The sequence below is a fragment of the Triturus cristatus genome, chromosome 1_2 (assembly GCF_964204655.1).
Source record: "Triturus cristatus chromosome 1_2, aTriCri1.1, whole genome shotgun sequence".
NCBI classification, from domain to species: Eukaryota; Metazoa; Chordata; class Amphibia; order Caudata; family Salamandridae; genus Triturus; species Triturus cristatus.
In genome coordinates, this window is record NC_140580.1 from 923,832,586 (window position 1) to 923,851,982 (window position 19,397).

A 19,397-nucleotide genomic window follows, 5' to 3' on the forward strand; every position below is an offset into this window, starting at 1 on the left:
TTGCTGTTACCTGAATTGAAGCGCTGAAAAGGAAGCGGGGAGCGGGAAGTTTGAAACGGTCTCTGGGCTCTGACGCGCCTCCCCTGGCCGCCATCTTGGAGCAGGGAGCGGTCTAGTCATTACACAAGCTGGCAAATATAAAAGGGGGCGCGGCGCGAGCGCACACGATCCTGGACAGAGTAGCGGTTGCTCTCTGCCACTGTTTTGAAACGATAACTGCGTTTTTTGCACATTGTTCTATGTAACCTATATGGCTGATGCTATTATTTTAGTCTAAATATCCTTTGTGGGGAACTATTGCTGCTATTAGAATTTTAGATCGAGCTTTTTAAAAATTGTGCACTGGGGTGTTAGAAACTTTGTTTTAATATTGTGTGGAAACCGGTTTTAAATTGCGGTTACCTGAATTGAAGCGCTGAAAAGGAAGTGGGGAGCGGGAAGTTTGAAACGGTCTCTGGGCTCTGACGCGCCTCCCCTGGCCGCCATCTGGGAGCGGGGAGCGGTCTAGTCATTACACAAGCTGGCAAATTTAAAAGGGGGCGTGGCGCGAGCGTGCCGCGGGCGCGCCAAAGGCGCGCACAAGGCAAGCCCGTCTGCGCCCGTCCGCGACCCGGGAGAGACCATAGCCAGAAAACATGCCGGACTATACTCAGTTAATGCCGCGACCTGTCGTTGCGTTTTAGCGTATAGTAGGCAGCAACTGAGGGAGCTGGATAAGGAGGGATGCCAATGCCCCCGTCACTGCTTAGCGGCTGACTCGAGCACATTGTTTTGCAACATCTGCTGTCAGACTTTTAGTATCCTGCCTAGGGACCAGGATTACCAACTCGGAAGGGAGTGTGTTGGTGAGCCAGGTAAGCCGGGTGCGGCGGAACTAATACAAGATAGATAAAAATTTGCCTTACTGAATGTAAGGTCGATGAATAAACATGAACTTCAGCTGTATGATCTCCTACTAGATAGTCAGCCGGAGATAATGTTTCTTACTGAAACATGGTTACATGAAGGATCAAACCCTACAGTTGCTAGTGCTCTCCCCCCTGGCTACAGGATACTGAGGAAGGAAAGAGAGGGAGGCAGAGGTGGAGAGATTGTGATTGTTTATAAACAGCCTTTGGTTTGTCAACCAATATCGTTGACAGAACCTACGGGAGCTGAGAGTCTTGGCTTTAGTCTAACAGTGTCCCCCCATCAAACGATTGCTGGGGTCTTGGTGTACCACCCACCTGGGCCTGCCGGAAGTTTTCTAGCAGCTATTGGTCCTGCTATCACACCAATTATGACCAAATTTGGACAGTGTCTGATTTTAGGGGACTTCAATATTCATTTTGACCAAGTCATGGATGCAAATTCTGTAAAACTTCAGGAGTTATTTAACATTTTTATATTGGCTCCTTATGTAACACACCCCACCTATGAAAAAGGCCATATTTTAGACCAGATTTTTTCCTCTACGAAGCTGGAAGTAGAGGCCCCTGAGCATATTATCTGGTCTGACCATTTTCTGATCAATTTTACAATAGCTAAAACTCTAACCAAACCATTGAGATATTGTAATCTTCGGCCAGAGACTTTTAGGTCTTTTAATCAAATAACCCCTGAAACAATTGCCTATCTGCTTAAGAAATTTCCCCTGGTGGTCAAAAACAATCTGGAGCAAGACGCTCTTGCATTGGAAAATTGGCTCTAGGAGTATAGCATGCAATTGGCCCCTTTTAAATTACGAGTAGCCAAACGGGGCCGAAATTAGGCTCCATGGTTTACTGAGTCTCTGAGAAAGAGTAAAAGTGCATGTAAGGTCCTTGAAAGGCGTTGGAGAAGGAATTTCGACCCAGAGGAAAAAATAATATATAAAGGTGCTCTGAAGGCTTACTATGCAAAAGTCCGTGAAGGTAAAAAGCAATTCCTGGCCAAGAAAATTGAGCAAGCAGAGAACTGTGCGAAGGAACTGTTTAAAATTGTTAAAGACTTCACAGTTCCCCTTGCCTCAAAGAGCCCTTTCTCTCCTACGGCCACCTGGGCTAATGATATGGCACAATTTTTGTATAACAAAATCCCAAAAATTCAAGATTTGTTCGGGAGTTCTGGGACTAGTAGCATGCCCAGCTCTTCTCCTATAAATCCTTCTAGCGGGAACTCTTTGTCGGAGTTTACTCCTATGACTAAGGAAGCCTCCCTAAAGATTGTCAGCTTTAAAATCTGGATCACCTACTGACCCTATTCCGGCAAAAATATTGACAACAGTTGCCAAAGTCATAAATCCTGCAGTGAATCAAATACTAAACCTGTCGTTATCTGAGGGAAGGCTTCCTGCAATCTGGAAACATGGAAAAATTCTCCCTCTTTTAAAAAAACCAACTGCGGACCCGCTGGTAGTCAGTAACTATAGGCCGATATCTCTCATACCGTTTTTTTCTAAAGTGGTGGAGAAGTATGTAAACGCAACCCTGACTGAGTTTATTGAAGAAAACCAGATGCTCCACCCCAGTCAATCTGGCTTTAGGGCGAATTTCAGTACCGAAACGGCCCTGTTAGAAGTTGTTGAAACCATTAAAACTTCACTCGATATGGGAGGCAAAGCTGTACTGATATTACGGGATTTATCAGCAGCCTTTAATACCGTGCCCCATGATAGGCTCCTCCTTAGGTTGAGGGAGAGTAATATCGGGGGCACGGTTCTCAGATGGTTCTCCTCCTGCTTAAGTAATCGTTAGCAGACAATTTGGGCTCCGCCTTTTTCCAGTCCCATTCAAGCCTTAAATGTAGGGGTTCCACAGGGCTCGGTGTTGAGTCCTACCCTCTTTAATATCTATATGGCCCCTTTAGGCCTATTGGCCGAAAAATATGTGGCAAATATTATTTCGTATGCTGACGATACTCAACTGCTTTTTGCCTGTGGAAAGGAGGAGTCGTTTGACGGAAATAAAATCAACATCTGTCTAACTGAGGTGTTTAATTGGTTTAGCCAAAATCAGTTACTCTGTAATTCAGATAAATCTGAAATTATCTTTTTTGGACATACCCCAGACAATGAATGGCGCAAATGGTGGCCAAGAAATTGCCTTCCCCCAGCAAACCCGGCATGTACGGCAAACAATTTGGGAATAAAAATGGATTCCGATCTGACGATGAAAACTCAGGTCCAATCTACGGCTGGTACATGTTTTGGACTGCTGAAAACTATGCGAAATTTCCTCCCTCTTCTCCCAATTGCGCATAAGAAAACAGTGGTCCAGGCTTTGATCATGTCCAGACTGGATTATGTTAACGTACTGTATCTGAGTCTTCCAGACTATCTGTTGAACCGTTTATAGGTGGTTCAAAATGCTGCGGCCAGGGCAGTTTTGACAGTGGGGCTAAGAGACCATATGTCCTCACACCCGAGTACCTTACATTGGCTGCCAGTCAGACAAAGGATATATTTTAAATCCTTGGTCTTAACGTTTAAAGCCATAAATAAGATTGGTGCGTCATATCTTAGAAACAAGATTCAGCTATATAAACCCTTCAGAACACTTCGCTCATCCTCACAACATTTAATAAATGTGCCCAAATTTCTCCTTTCTCGTAAAGGTGGTCGCTCCTTTCAGGTGGTGGCAGCAAAGCTATGGATAGCCTTCCTTTTAAGCTGCGACAGGAATGCGACCTTTTAAACTTTCGTAAGGGCGTGAAAACTTGGCTTTTTCAGAACTAGAATGGGAGGGGATGTCAGTTTGCTTTTTGTGTCTGGGTTAAATCAGCGCCGGGACACCCCTTGGAGTAGCTGTGCGCTTAATAAATGCCCCATAACATAACATAACCCCCACGCAGGTGTTCCCCATGAAGTACTTTGTTATGTTATGTTTTTACTTCAGGGTCTGACTTTGGCTGAAATGGTGGGTGGATGGGTGGGAGGTTATGCAGACTATGGTACTGCAGATGCATTGCGGATATCCAGACTTATTTTGTGATATATGTTGTTACCAATACTTTTCCACACAGAATGCTTAACCTCAGGGTGGTGCAAACTACGACAGTTACAATATACTACACAATGTCTTTCTATTTAAATCAATGGCTACTAATGACTTGCGGCCAACACATCTGAACTTGATCACCTGGAAAGTCAGGGGGCTTAACAACCCCAAGAAAATCCGACAAATATTTGCATACTTTGACAGGCTTCATATTGCCCTTTTACAAGAAACACATATTGCTCCTCACTCTGACAGTCACATCGGACGTAAATGGGCGGAGATGACTCATAACTCAGTATACTCCTCATATTCTAGACTAGAGGGGTTATTATACTAATAAAAAAAGGGACGCAATTTACTGTAGAAACTATCACTGTTGATGACCAGGGGAGATACGTTATTGTCACAGGGACGCCTAGGGGACAGCGGCTAGCATTCATTAACACATATAGCCCAAATACTGACGACCCTGATTTTTATCATACGATCTGGGAAAAATTACATGATTTAACAGGCAGGACTTTATTTTGGGGGGGGGGGGGGGAGGGATTTTAATCTCGTGCTAGATGAACATCTCTACGGAATCACATCGAAAGGCAGTGGGGAAATTAAAAGACATTATGACTGAGATGCATCTTAATGACTTCTGTAGAATCAAAAATCCGGGATGTATGGAGGCCACACACACATCAGCAGCGCTCAACAGCTGTTCACGTAAAGATTGAAGACTAGGTGCTGTGGACACGGGCTATAAAGCACTTACCCAGATCATTGTCCGATCATAATCCAATACTGCTGTCTGTTAATATACCACGCTACATGCTACCCCCATATAGTTTGAGATTTAATGCGGAAGCACTGTTAGACTCCGTATACATGGATACCATTAGTACGGCTATCACAGACTGCTTTGTGTTAAATGAGCCCACCACTTAAGATCCTAGCCTGTTGTGGGAAGCTTTTAAAGCTACTATTAGGGGAGTCTGTATAAGTACAAATGCGGGAATTTTGAAGAATATTCGTAGGCAGCTTAGTATACGGGAGGATAAATTGAAACTATTAGAACGAGAATACGAAACTACACAAAATGCAAAAGTATTGGGGGACATAAGGGTTGTAATGTCGAAATACCAGTCATACGCAGAAGACGAACTTAAGTATACAGCCAAACGCACCATTGCAAGTTCCTACGGCGAAGGAGGTAGACCTGGTAAAATATTGGCTTCTAAAATTTGTGAAGGGTGTGCTCCGCAGATGGTCCTAACTATCAGGGATGAAACTGGGACTACACGTAATGATGCGGAGGGGATATTGCAAGAATTCATGAAAACATATGGTGCGTTATACAAGTCGCAGCCCACTGCCTCACCCTCGGAAGTTATGGAGTACTTAGCAGATGTCACCATAGTATGGTTATCAGATGCACAAAGGGAATACTTGTCATTGCCAATTACTGCAGAGGAGGTGACAGAAATCATTAAATCGCTTCCCAGTGGTAAAGCTCCGGGCCCGGACGGGTTCACATGTGAATTTTATAAATAGTTTGTAGATCAATTAGCCCCCCGTTTAGTTGCGATCTATGATGACGCCTATGATAAGATGCTGTTACCTCCCACGTTGAGAGAAGCAGTGCTAATTACCCTCCTCAAACCAACCAAAGACCCAGAATACTGTGATTCATATAGGCCCCTATCGCTAATAAATGCAGACACCAAAATATTAGCAAAAATTCTAGCAACCAGATTGCAGCCCCTAATGACCAACTTGATACTACCTAATCAGTCAGGGTTTATCCCTACAAGGTCAACGGCGCAGAACACCAGAACACTTTTCGCACTTTCACATTATTTAATTCCAAACACTAAGGCGGCTGCAGTTATGTTAGATGCAGCCAAAGCATTTGATTCTATAGAATGGCATATCTAACCACAGTGTTACGGAGAATGGGGTTTCCCCCTATCTTTCTGCAATGGGTACAAATACTGTACACTAAGCCAACAGCACGTATAAGAGTCAACAACTATATCTCCGATACTGTGTCGATTGCAAGGGGGACAAGGCAAGGATGCCCGCTGTCCCCATTGATATTTGCGATAGCGCTTGAACCGTTAGCTTGTAAAATTAGACAAAAACATCATTATTCTGCTCTCCAATTTCCACAGCGACCATTGCATATATCTCTATATGCAGATGATATGATGTTATATGTGCGGGACCCAGAACAGCATTTAGCTCCTTTATTACGGGAGTATATTAAATTTGGGAGACAGTCTGGGCTCCAGATCAACTGGTCAAAATCCCTGATAATACCACTAACTGACACCACACAGCCTCACTCTACGGAATTCCCTTTGGAGTGGCAATCGGATCCCGTAAAATACCTTGGTGTTTGGTACCATTGAGACCTGGAAGTTGTAATCCACACAAATTATGGTAGGGCGATTGGTGTGTTGAAAGACAAAATAGGGCGCTGGATTCAATTGCCATTTTTGCTAGCTGACCGACTAGCCATTGTTAAGATGGTCATATTACCAACATTTTTATATCTTTTTAATACTCTACCCATTGCACCTCCCACTGAAGTATTTCGCAGATTGACCTCATTAGTGACTCGTCTGATTTGGGCGGGCAAACAGGCCCGCATCGAACTACGAGCTCTGACATTGCCCTATTCCAGGGGTGGTTTTAAAGTACCGGATTTCTTGCTTTATTTTTTATGTGCGCAAGCACAATATGCGCATTATTGGTATCATCAGGTCCCCTATCTCACATGTGGCCATAGAGGAAGGAGATGCGTTCCCAGTCCCATTGACAGCTATAGTAACCCATCGCAGACCACCTTTACACAATAAAGACATAAATACGATTGATACGACGAATGCTGCCTGGCGCAAAATGGGTAGATTATCACATAAATTGCCCCTATATGCCCCTGCCTTGCCGGTGCATCATCACCCAGAGTTATCGGTCACACAGGAAGAGGTGGGCATGGGACTGTTGAAACAGGTTGGTATAGATACTATGGGGGCTTCTACCAGAACACTACATTTAAAACACCGCAAGACCTTACCTATATTAGTAATCAAACCTTACTGTTTCGTTTCACATACCATAGGTTACAAGGCGCAATTTAGAAATGATATCCTACTTACCCAGTGGAACCGCCGCAATTGAAAGCGTTACAAATGATACTCACTATGACCAGTAACAAACACTTGGTGTCTAAGCTATACACTACACTACACTACACTACAGGAGGCTATTGCGGATACGACACATAGGGCACTTACAAAGTGGAATGATGTACTAGATGTCCCGCTAACAGAGGAGTGGTCGGTGGCATGTTCGCTCACAGAAATGCTGACGCCCAATGGAAATTTGCGACTATTGCACCTCAAATACCTTCACCAAACTTATTACACACCAGCTAGGCTTTGTAGGTATGGATTACGCACAGATGCGAAGTGTCAACGTTGTAGTACTGAACCAGCAGATTTCCTGCATCTTACATGGACTTGTACAGCAGTACATGAGTTTTGGGAAAAGGTTACGCAGGCTCTGGGTGACATGGTGGGTATTACTATTATCTGCTCTAGTCGCACCTGTTTACTGGGACTAGTCCGGAATGTGCGTGCCACTAAACGAAAATTTTGTATGATCGCTTTACTTCTAGCTAAGCGCCGAATTTCAATGTGTTGGGGTAGTAGAGAAGCCCCTAAAGTTAAACAGTGGCTTCAAGATATGGCATATTGTAAGGATGTGTTGAAAACTTATGAAGAAGAACTGCTTGCCAGATCCAAGCCAAGAGACTACTGGAAATATTTGGTTGAATATCTGCGCACAAACCAGGTTGATTAACTGTGTATAGTGACTGTGTTTTTGTAGTAAAGATATCATGAGGTAACATCAAACAATTTCTGTAACTGGATGAAGGATGTTGTAGTACAGTGGTCTGTATGTCGTTCACATGTTTGGACATTGTATGTCTTTGAAAATGCTAATAAAAAAAAAAACTCTGTCCCCGACATCTTGCAAATGTGGGTTCCCAGCCAACCAGAGAGAGGCATATGCCCCCCTCCTACTGGAGGGTGGCATAATAGGGGCTGTCCCCACTCCAAGAAAGGGACCGGTCATGTAGTTCCCAGGAGTCCCCCAGGACCTGCGCGTTTTGGATGACCTAAACTGAGAGCTTGATGTCCTGACTGCTTCCGGACACCCCCACAGGATATGTCAGCTGTTAGACCAACTAGCTCTACAGTGCCACTACCACCCCCTGTATTCTAGAGTGGTGACCACTGAACATGACAACCCTGATTCCTCATTGATCGTGAAAAACAGTACAGTATGTTTCGCTCAGACACTTGTGCTTGCTTTCTCTTAGAAAATACACAGGATGGCCATAAGGATGTTTCAATAAGTATTTATTGGTCCTGCGACAGCCTGGTGTAAAACATATGTGCTGCAACAATCAGGAGACAGAAGCATACGAAAGAGATTGCTAGTACCTATATCGTAAATAGTAGATACATTTCTATCATAGTGCTAATAAGATGAACAGAAGCAGCTCAGATTAAACCAGTAGCACTTGCATATTCCTAAAATGTGCGCCCTAAGTAATTTGCCTAAATGTACTTAGCCTACCTGGATGTGTAGGTGTATATGTGTATAGCTATGTGTATCTGTAGCCAAGAAACCCCTAGGAGAAGAACCAGCCCCCTCACCTGATGGTTTAGAATGAAGGACCATGTCTCGGCTTCGAGGATGACAGGCCGGAAGGGATGTGAGAACTCTGCATTTCGAAGATTCAGCATGCAGGACCCAGTCTCAGCTTGGAAGAAATTCTCTAATTTGTAAGGAGGAGTGATGGTCTTTTATACTAAAGTGGTCACTCCAGGGTTTTTTCTAGAATGGATATGTTTTTAAAACAATCATAAATGTTTTGAAAACGATCACTGATGTTTTTCTAAACATGTGCGATCATGCACAGCTGGCTGTTGGCCAAGGATGAGAAAAGTGGTGACCCTTATACAGAATAATTCTTCCGTGCCTGGGGACAGGTTTATGTACGTCGGGTACAGGGATTATGATAGAATGTCAAGAGCCTGGTATTGCAGAGGCAAGAGCAAGCTACTAGGTAAAAGGTCACCTGTTTAGAATCGTTATTGTTGTCTGGATGGGACAAATGTATGTAGTAGGGGTATACATAATAGGACTAGCCTAAAATACATGACGGACCTATTGATCCCGACTTTTACTTACCTGTAATGCCCTTAAATCTAGTATTTAGGGGCAAACCTGAACCTTGCCTCCTCCGACAAGAACCGACCACAAGAAGAGAAGAAGGACCGAAGAAGCCGTGCTGCACTAAGATGAGGTGGACGCCCACTGACTTGGCCCCAGCCCTACCGACCTGTCCGCACCGTGAACCTGCTCCAGTGCAATCCCGGTGTGCCCTGCAGCCAGCAACCCTTAAGAACTCGAAGGACCTGCACTGCCTTCTAAAACCAAGACTTTGTCTCCCGTGAACACTGAATTTGTTCACCCACAGACTCTGGCTTTGGCCTAATCAGCAAGTCTTCACCACCTGCACCTGACGCCCATGGCCCGAGTTCGAGTGGCCCATCACCACAAGGAGGTCTCCCCGGCGATCCTAACCTGAGTTCTGGTGATCTCTGACCTGCCTCGCATCTAGAGTTGACGCCTGCAGCCCTTTCTGGAGGATCCCCGCGACCGGAGCTGGTAAGAAGACCGGATGCCTGAAGACACCTCTGCACCCGACGTCCCACAGCCTTGGGTGGCCCACCCAAATGTGTCCCAACATCCCCAGGCATCCCAACTTATCTCTCCAACCTGTGGTCACCTCCAGAAGATCTTCGTCCCCGAGCCTGCAGTCTTTGTTGCAACCAGAGAATCCCATTGAAATTAACAGGGCACCGGACACCAAAACAGCACCCTGCACCCAACCGCCTCTGCGGGTGCCTTTTGGGTGCTAACTCGGATCCCCCTTTGCCCTGAGCCTAACACCAGGAGCTTTCCTCCCACAAACTTGTGGCCTGCTCGGGAGCAGCCAGCAACCAAAGGCACCATATCCCCCATTTGATAACATTGGGCCTCCGCACTCTGCACCCAGCTACTCTAGTGCCGCTGATGGTGCTTTAAGAGTGCAACGGAATATACAGCAATCAACCCCTTACCAGATAACTAACATCATACATTAATAAATAATTGAAAATGTCCCACAGAGAAACATTTAATTTATTTTATTATCAAATGATAAAAATATATTTATTGTCCATTTTTTAAATAATTATATATATAATTTGTCACACAATCAATTCAACCTATACAATATTCTTTATAATTCATATTAGACCAAAGAGCCCCCAACTACTAGGGAGAAAGCCATAATTTTGGTACATGTCTCCACAGAAAACATCAACAAGAATAAAAAACATATAAACATTAATGCATGATGTTAGTTATCTGGTAAAGGGTTGATTGCTGTATATTCCATTGTTTTTTTCCCTGGTTTCCCTTACTGATTCGCATTACAGGGACCCTCTTCTGTATATTGTGTGCTTTAAGAGTGCATCCTTGACCCTGTGGGAACCCTGGTACCCTGGTTCTAACCCCAGAAAGCCAACTCCCGAACCCAAGTATTTACCTTGAAACTGATAACCTAATTTCCTCCCTTAGGACTGCATTGACTGCTTTCTTGTGAAAATTGTTTCAAGTGTGGAGTTGGTTTTGTATGAGAGCTTGAAAACTGCAAATATCTAAAAACTGCTTTACTTACCTTTTCTCTAGGAAATGTCCCAGTGTGATATCTAAGCATATCAAAAAAGTAATCTGAAAAGTAATTAAAAGTAATCTACCAGAAGTTTCCACTGTATTCAAAGTATTTACAAACCTGTAACAGTCCTTTTCATTCAGCTCACTTGTATTGTTCAACCTGTCTTGAAAAGTACAATTTACACTTACCTGTGCCAGGCTTGCTTGGTTCTAGAAAATAAATAAACCAAATAATATTTGTATACAATCAAATTGGTCTGAGTTTAGTCTTTGAGTGTGTGACATCATTTCTTGCCTGAGTGTGTACAACAAATGCTTAACACTAATCTCCAATAAAGCCTTACTGTTCGCCCACACTACCACAAATAGAGAGTAGGGTGCTATCACTTTTACCTCTGCTTACCTTTGGGGTTCCAATGGTCTCTGTGCACACTATACCTCATTTTGGTATAGCATATACAGAACCAGCTTCCTACATGATGATGAAGAAAAAAGCGATTTTGTGAAATTAAACCGTTGCCTAGGATCAGACAATTTGAGATCAGTTTGTAGGTAAAATGCATTACAGTAGGTTGACTAGATTTTTCTGGTCACTAGACCTGCAGATCTGGTAAATTGTAAAAGATTTTTGGATGCCTGGCCCTACCTTGCCAGCTACATGCTTACATTTGTGTGGCTTACTAATTTTTAAAAGGGAGGTTTTTACTGGTCATAAAGGGTATATTTTGACTGGTCGCAGGTCATGTTTGCACTGGAACAGTTAGGGTACACAGGATAGTCCTTGAACCATGTTTGTACTGCCACATCTGAAAGAGACATGTTAGTGATAGATTCCTTACCTTGGAATAATCTCCAGGCGTCAGTCTGGATCCGGAAAGTTTCTGCTTAGCAGTACCCCTGCGCACCAGCAGTCGGCTCCGCGCCCGTCACTGGCGTCGTGCATGCCGGGACGACGTCACGGAGACTACTTAGGCGCCACCCATGCGCGCTGACGTCAGTTCTTTCTTTTTCCGCGCCAAAAGCGCAGATCCGATTGAGCACGTACCTCGGTCAATTTTTTGACCACTTTTTGAGACTTTTCGTCTTCTCCTCTTGTCTCCTGGTGCACGTAGGGATGCCCGGCTTTAAATCTTGTTGGTCGTGCCACCGTAATATGTCAGTGGCGGACCCCCATGATGTCTGCCTCTACTGCCTGGAGACCGACCACGACTCCCGGGATTGTCGGGACTGCCGTGCCATGGTCCCGAAGGCATTACGGGAGCGGCGCCGAAAGTTGCTGGAGGTCCGGCACTCCTCTCACCGCCGCTCTGGGTCTAGGGGCCGTTCGCGGGACCGCTCGCAGGACCGGAGCCGTCGCTCCTCAGACTCTAAGTCTTCACCTTCAGATTCCGTTAAGCGGTGCCATAAGAAGAAGTCGAAGAAGCGTGTTCGCTCTCCGACGTCCCCCCGTCGCTCCCCGGAGGCGGATGTAGGGGACAGGGGCTCCGCCCCTGCGGCTCCTCTGGAGCCTGGGAGTCTCGCGACCTACCCGCTATTTCCGGGTCCGTCGGCGACTCCCGCACAGCGACAAGAGTTTCTTGCTGCCTTGGACCGCCTGTTTAGGCCTCTGGCTCCCGCCGGTGAACCTGCGGGCCCCGCGGCCCCGTGTCCTGATCCTGTTGACTCGGCGCCAGCCCCAGAGCCACTGGATCCAGCGCCTCCGGCCCCGGCTCCACAAGGTGCAACGCCGCTGGCTCCGGCCCGGCACTGCCCTTGGCTCCGGCCCCGGCGCCGCCACAGGTGCCGCACTGGGTGCTGTTTATCCCACCCCTGCCTCGGTTCTCGGACCATTTTGTTCCGACCTGGGATCCTCATTGGGATGGGGCTCAGGTTCGGCCCCGGCTGGTGCTGCTCCTGGCGCCGCTCCCGGCGTCTCTGGCCCCCTCTCCGGCTCCGGTCCTACCGCCGCGACTGGCTCCTTCTACCTTGGAGCCCGATGAGGACTGGGACGGCTCCGAGGACCCCCTTGCGCAGCAGTGTGATTCCGAGCAGGATTGGGTGGATGACCTTCAAGACGCGGGTGAACTTGATGTGTCTTCTGATCCGGGGTTTGCCTTGCCTCCGCCTACTATGGAGGAGGGCACTTCCTACACTATGGTGCTGCGTCGAGCCGTGGAGACTCTCCACCTGGACCTCCCTACGGTGGCCCTTAAGACCAACCTCCTTACGGAGGTGCTCCAGACGGCGTCTGCGTCGTCGGAGCTGCTGCTCCCTTTCAATGAGGCCCTTGCCGAAGTCCTCTTGTGTACTTGGATGCGGCTGGCCTCGGAGGCGCCGGTGAATAAGAACGTTGCTAGGCGTTATCGCCCGGTGATCCCGCCTTCTTGACAACTCACCCCACGCCTGAGACCCTGGTCATTCAGGCCTCGACATCGCAGAGTGCCTTTCCCTCTGCTCCGCCGGATAAGGACTCCAAGAGGCTGGACCAATATGGCAAGAGGTTGTTCTCCTCCGCTAGTTTGGGGTTGAGGTCGTTTAATACCACCTGCTTGTTGGGCCGTTACTCCCACGCAGTGTGGGATTCGGTGACGGAGGTTCTACCTCAGTGCTCTGAGGAGGTCCATGCTGTCCTTTCTCAAGCAATTTCGGAGGGCAAGGATGCGGCGAAGTTTGCCATCAGGTGTGGTTTGGACACTGCTGATTCGTTGGGCAGGGCGATTTCCACTACGGTGGCGTTGCGGCGCCATGCCTGGTTGCGTTCCACTGGCTTCTCGCCCGATGTCTAGAGCTCGCTTATGGACATGCCCTTCGACGGCTCCCGCCTCTTTGGTGATAAGGCGGACAATGCCCTGGAGCGCTTTAAAGACTCTCGTGCCACGGCCAAGTCTTTGGGTCTTTCCTCAAAAACTCCTACCACGACGGGGTTTCGTTCCTTTCGTGGCCAGGGCAGGGGTACCCAGGCACGCTCTTCCAGCAAGCCTGTGCAGAACCAGCCTTAGCGAGGCCGTGGACGCGGGTTCCATAGGGGCGGGTCTGGTAACCAGCGTGCGGGGCAGTCCACTCCCACCCCAGCCGCTTCAACCTAGATACATTCCTAATCCGAGCTACAGGGGGCACCCCACGCCAGTGGGTGGTAGGGTTCACCTCCACCTCCACCTCCACCACTGGCGCGAGATTACGTCGGACAAGTGGGTGTTGCAGATAATCTGCCAAGGTTACTCGCTCCCCCTTCTGTCCTCTCCTCCAGCCATGCCACCTCGGTACCACCGCATGTCGGGGGATCATTTGGTTCTTCTCCGTCAGGAAGTCACGGCCCTCCTGGCCAAGGGAGCCATCGAGTACGTTCCCGATCAGGAAGTAGGGAGTGGTTGCTATTCCCACTACTTCCTGGTCCCCAAGAAGGACAAGGGGGGGCCTGCGCCCCTTCGTGGACCTCCATGGACGGCAGTCGCTCCCTCCGGAAGGACAAGTTCAAGATGCTGACTCTAGCTCAGGTCCTGTCTGCCCTGCACCCTGGAGACTGGATGGTAGCGTTGGACTTGCAGGATGCTTATTTTCACATTCCCGTCCTGCCGGCCCACCGTTGTTACCTGCAGTTCACGGTAGGCCAGGAGCATTTTCAGTTTGCCGTGCTCCCCTTCGGCCTTACCAGTGCCCTTCGGGTGTTCACGAAGGTGATGGCGGTGGTCGCGACTCATCTGCGCACTTCAGGTGTGTCAATCTTCCCCTACCTCGGCGGTGGTCGCGACTCATCTGCGCATGTCAGGTGTGTCAATCTTCCCCTACCTCGACGACTAGCTGTTGAAGGCGGGTTCGCCCCTGGCAGTTGTCTCCCACCTCCAGACTACGGCCGACCTCCTGCATCTGCTGCGGTTCTCCATCAATGTGCCGAAGTCGCACCCAAGTCCCTCTCAGAAGCTCCCTTTCATCGGAGCGGTTCTGGATTCAACGCTGTTTCGGGTTTATCCTCCCGAACAGCGAGTCAGGGATATTCAGGCTATGGTTCCGCTCTTTCAGCCTCTATCCCGGGTTTCAGTCAGGATGTCCCTCCGGCTTCTGGGCCTGATGGCTTCTTGCATCCTGCTGGTGCCGCATGCCAGATGGCATATGCGGGCTCTGCAGTGGGAACTGAAGTTCCAGTGGGCGCAGCATCAGGGCAACCTTTCCGATCATGTCCAGATCTCGGAGGGCACTGCACGGCAATTGCAGTGGTGGCTCACGAATCGCGATTGGGTCAATGGCAGATCCCTCTCCCTTGCGCAACCCGAGCACACGGTAGTGACGGATGCGTCCCTCCTGGGCTGGGGAGGCCACATGGGAGAGGCGGAGATCAGAGGCCTCTGGTCTCCGGCGGAGTCCCGGCTCCATATCAACCTTCTGGAGCTGCGGGCGATCCGACTTGCACTGAAGGCATTCCTTCCCTCTGTCCGGGGAAGTGTAGTGCAGGTGTTCACAGACAACACCACCGCCATGTGGTATTGCAACAAACAGGGCGGGGTGGGGTCGTGGACCTTTTGTCAGGAGTCTCTGCGCCTCTGGACGTGGCTGGGACATCAAGGCATTACCTTGGTGGTTCAACACCTGGCAGGTTCTCTGAACGCCAGGGCGGACAAGCTCAGCCGCCGGCGCATGATGGATCACGAGTGGCGTCTGAACTTGGACGTGGCGCAAGGTCTCTTTCTGCGATGGGGAGAGCCTTGCTTAGATCTATTCGCCACCGAAGAGAACGCGCAATGTCATCAGTTCTGCGTGTTAGAATTTCCAAGGCGGCACTCGCTCGGAGATGCTTTTCGTCTCGAGTGGAGCTGCGGTTTGTTGTACGCCTTTCCACCTATACCACTTCTGCCCAGAGTGCTGAAGAAGATCCGGCGCGACCGGGCCCAAGTCATTCTTGTGGCTCCGGACTGGGCTCGAAGAGTATGGTATCCCGAGCTACTCAGTATGAGCATCGATCACCTGCTCCGTCTGCCTTTTCGGGAGGATCTTCTGTCGCAGCAGCAGGGGACGGTCCTCCACCCGAACCTGTCCAGCCTCCACCTCATGCTTGGAGATTGAGCAGTGACAGTTGACACCTTTCGATCTTCCTCCCGAAGTCTGTGATGTCATCTTGGCAGCCAGGCGTACCTCCACTAAAACGGTGTACGCCTGTTGGTGGAACAGATTTGTGGCATGCTGCACAGCTAAGACTGTGGATCCCCTTTCTGCCCCTCTTTCTGAGGTTCTCCTTTTCCTTCTTTCTTTGGCCCAGCAGGGCTCTGCTCTGGGCACGCTTAAAAGTTATCTTTCGGCTATCTCTGCCTTCCTCCGGCTTCCTGATCAGCCTTCTCTTTTTAAGTCCCCGGTTGTTGACCGTTTTCTTAAGGGCATTACGCATACGTTTCCACCTGTGCCCTTCATAATGCCTCAGTGGGACTTGAATCTTGTCTTGTCTTTTCTGATGTGCGCTCCCTTTGAGCCCCTTCATAACTGTCCCTTGCGTCGTCTTACTCTCAAGACGGATTTCCTGGTAGCTATCACCTCTGCCAGGAGAGTGAGTGAGCTCTAGGCTCTTTCTTCCAAACCTCCTTTCCTTTCTGTTCATCCGGACAAGGTGGTTCTGAGGACACGTCCTTCCTGCCAAAGGTTGTCACGCCCTTCCACATCGGGCAGACCATCACTTTGCCCACGTTTTTCCCGCCTCCGCATCCTTCACGGGAAGAGGAGCGGCTCCACCGTCTGGACCCTAAACGTGCGCTTGCATTCAATCTGCAGCGTACACAGCAGTTCCGGGTGGATGATCAGCTCTTTGTTGGCTACTTGGGCACCAAAAGCGGTCGGGCGGTGCACAAGCGGACCATCTCCAGGTGGGTCGTTCTGTGCATCAAAGCATGTTACTCCTTGGCCAAGAAGGAGCCTCCTGTGAGTCTGCGCGCCTATTCGACCAGGGCAACTGCAGCCACTACTGCCTTGGGATGCAGTGTCCCCTTGCAAGATATTTGTCAGGAAGCTACGTGGTCCTCGCTGCACACGTTTACCAAGCACTACTGCCTTGACAGTCCGATCCGGATAGACAGTTTCTTTGGCCGTTCTGTGACTTTCTGGTGTAATCTTGTTTGCAGACCCTCCACCGGGGTTGGTATTGCTGGGATATCTATTCTAAGGTAAGGAATCTATCACTAACGTGTCTCTTTCAGATGCACAAGTTACTACTTGTTTAACGATATATCTGTAAGAGACATTAGTTAGTGATAGATTCCTTACCGCCCCACCCATCCTCCCCGTTCTGCGAACTGATTACTAGGGTTAAGGTCATCCCCTTTTAGGGTCCTAGTTTTATGCACCAAAGGACAGTTTCTCGCATTACTCTGCGTTTCGGCGCGGAAAGTTGTGTACAGAACTGACGTCCGCGCACTTGGGTGGCGCCTAAGTAGTCTCCGTGACGTCGTCCCGGTGTGCACGACGCCCGTGACGGGCGCAGATCCGCACGGCGCCGCCTGATGGCGCTCAGGGGCTCTGCTAAGCAGAAACTTTCCGGATCCAGACTGATGCCTGGGGATTATTCTAAGGTAAGGAATCTATCACTGACTAATGTCTCTTACAGATATATCGTTACACAAGTAGTAACTTGTGCTTCAGTGGATGGCTTAATAGGTGCTACAGCCCACCAGTGTCATTTAATGTCCAGGCCTTGGATACACCTACTAAGATATTCTAGGGCCTTATAGGTAAATTAAATATACCAATTAGGAATATGTCAATTTGACCATAATTTAGGTAAGTGTTTTCTGCTTCCGTCCACCAGCGTAGATATTTACCAACTGTCCTCCAGGTGGTGCCTAATTTGAAAAATGTGTTCTACCTTCCCTTAAACTACATGTGTTGTCAAATTGTTTTATATTTTGTCTATCCTTTCACTTTTCCCTTTCCATTGGTTTCCTCAGAGATTGGTCCGCTACAAGGCATGTGCTGATGCTGGGTTGCTGGATGAGAACTTCCTTCGAAGGTGTCTAAATTTCTATGGTGTGGTGATTCAGTTGGTTTTGCACATCATGGATCCTGCCTTCCCCAAGTAAGTTGCTCTTACATACCTGATGCAGATGGCAGAGATGTGAGGGTCAGGTTTAAAATGTAAGCTCATTGGTGGGGTAGATGGTAAGACAGCTGCCATAATGTTTCCCCGGGGGCAAGATATGTACTCCATGCTCTTTAAATTGTGTTATAAAGCATTAACCCAATATTTGTGTAATTGTAAATCACTGGACACTGGGAGCAGAATATTTTATATTAATCTTTTAGTAATGGTTAAAAACTTAAAGATGTATCCTATTTCCTAAACTGTCTTTCTTTCATCGACCACCAGGGGCCTTCTCTCTGGGTTTCTCTAATGACATCCTGTTGTGGTCTTAAAGTCTTCCTCTGGTTGTTTTTAGGCTGTAAAGGTTTAATTTAGACTTTGGGCATGTTGCTCAGTAAACAGTGTTATTCATGTAGGGCAGTGTATAATGCCCATCTCTGCTGAGTTAATGGGCTAACTTGAGTATGTTTTTGCAAAAGTCTAAATGCCTGTTGTTTTCAGTGATGTGGTCAGTGATGGAATATCTTCTAGGCCACATCAGCTGCATTTTTATAAGCTCCTGAAGTGTAAAAAGATCTCCCTGCCTATGACCTTGCTTTCTATGGTGCTGTCAAGTCCAGGAGACGGCCTTTCACCCACAAATAGTGTTTGGTTTAGCTAAGTGCCCAAGCAGCCCAAATGTACATTACAAGCGCTTTAAACATCTCTTCAAAGAAAATGGCTCGTTTTTACTTAATGGGTAATTGATCCCGATATGATTGTCTAATGTTGTACTCCATACACCGCACATGTGGGGTGCTCTGAACCCGTTTTTCAAGTCAAATAATACGAAATTGGAATAAAAACAATTTTGTTTGGCACGCAACTTTCTAAAACTTAAAGGATATATGTATTCATTATTCAAGTGTTCTTTCAAGCGGACAACAGGTAGCCCCAAGTCCGGATTCTGAATGAAGCTCGCCAGCAATATACATATGTGAAGAAAACCTGAAACTCTAGCTTGCTGGACAGGTTCAACAGCGGCATAATTTTTCTTTTACTCCTAGTGCTCCCCTGATCAGTGGTGACTGCAGTAGGAGAACACTCTACTAGAGCACAGGTGCTTGCCACAGTCTGCCATGATGTCCAGAAACTGGCTTGAGCAGATCAACTCCTTTGCTTCCTTTTGCAATAATGATCAGTGTTTTGTCCCTCCACCGCTATTGGGTTAGAGTAGGCGTCTGATAAAAAGAGCCTTAGAGAATAGAAGCTGAGCAATTTTATATATATATATATGTGTGTGTGTGTGTATATATATATATATATATATATATATATATATATATATATATATATTTGGATGCAAAGGCCCGAAAGCTTGAAGACGCACTCACAGCAGCTGTAACCAAACGGCTTTATTTGCAGAAAACCAGCATCTACACTTGTGGTGCAAGTTCTTGTGCCGACGCGTTTCAAGGCCGTAGCCTCTTCTTCATGGGCAGTTCAAAGTAGGACACAGAAGGCTCCAATCAGCATCTTTAAGTACAAACCCCCAGTGGGTCATGCGCAGTGTATTCGTAAAGTACGGTGCATGTTGGGACATCAAGTCCAAGATTGGAGAAAAATTAAACCTTATA

General features: G+C 47.7%; 1 protein-coding gene across 3 annotated transcripts in view; it reads left to right on the top strand.

The window, feature by feature from the left end:
- UBE4B (ubiquitination factor E4B) overlaps positions 1-19,397 on the top strand; it is a 918,898-nt gene that overhangs the window by 491,248 nt on the left and 408,253 nt on the right. For all 3 annotated transcript variants that reach the window (XM_085609806.1, XM_085609805.1, XM_085609804.1), the window contains one exon: positions 17,648-17,775. In XM_085609806.1, the coding sequence (XP_085465932.1) occupies positions 17,648-17,775 (128 nt within the window). The remainder of the gene's footprint in view (positions 1-17,647; positions 17,776-19,397) is intronic.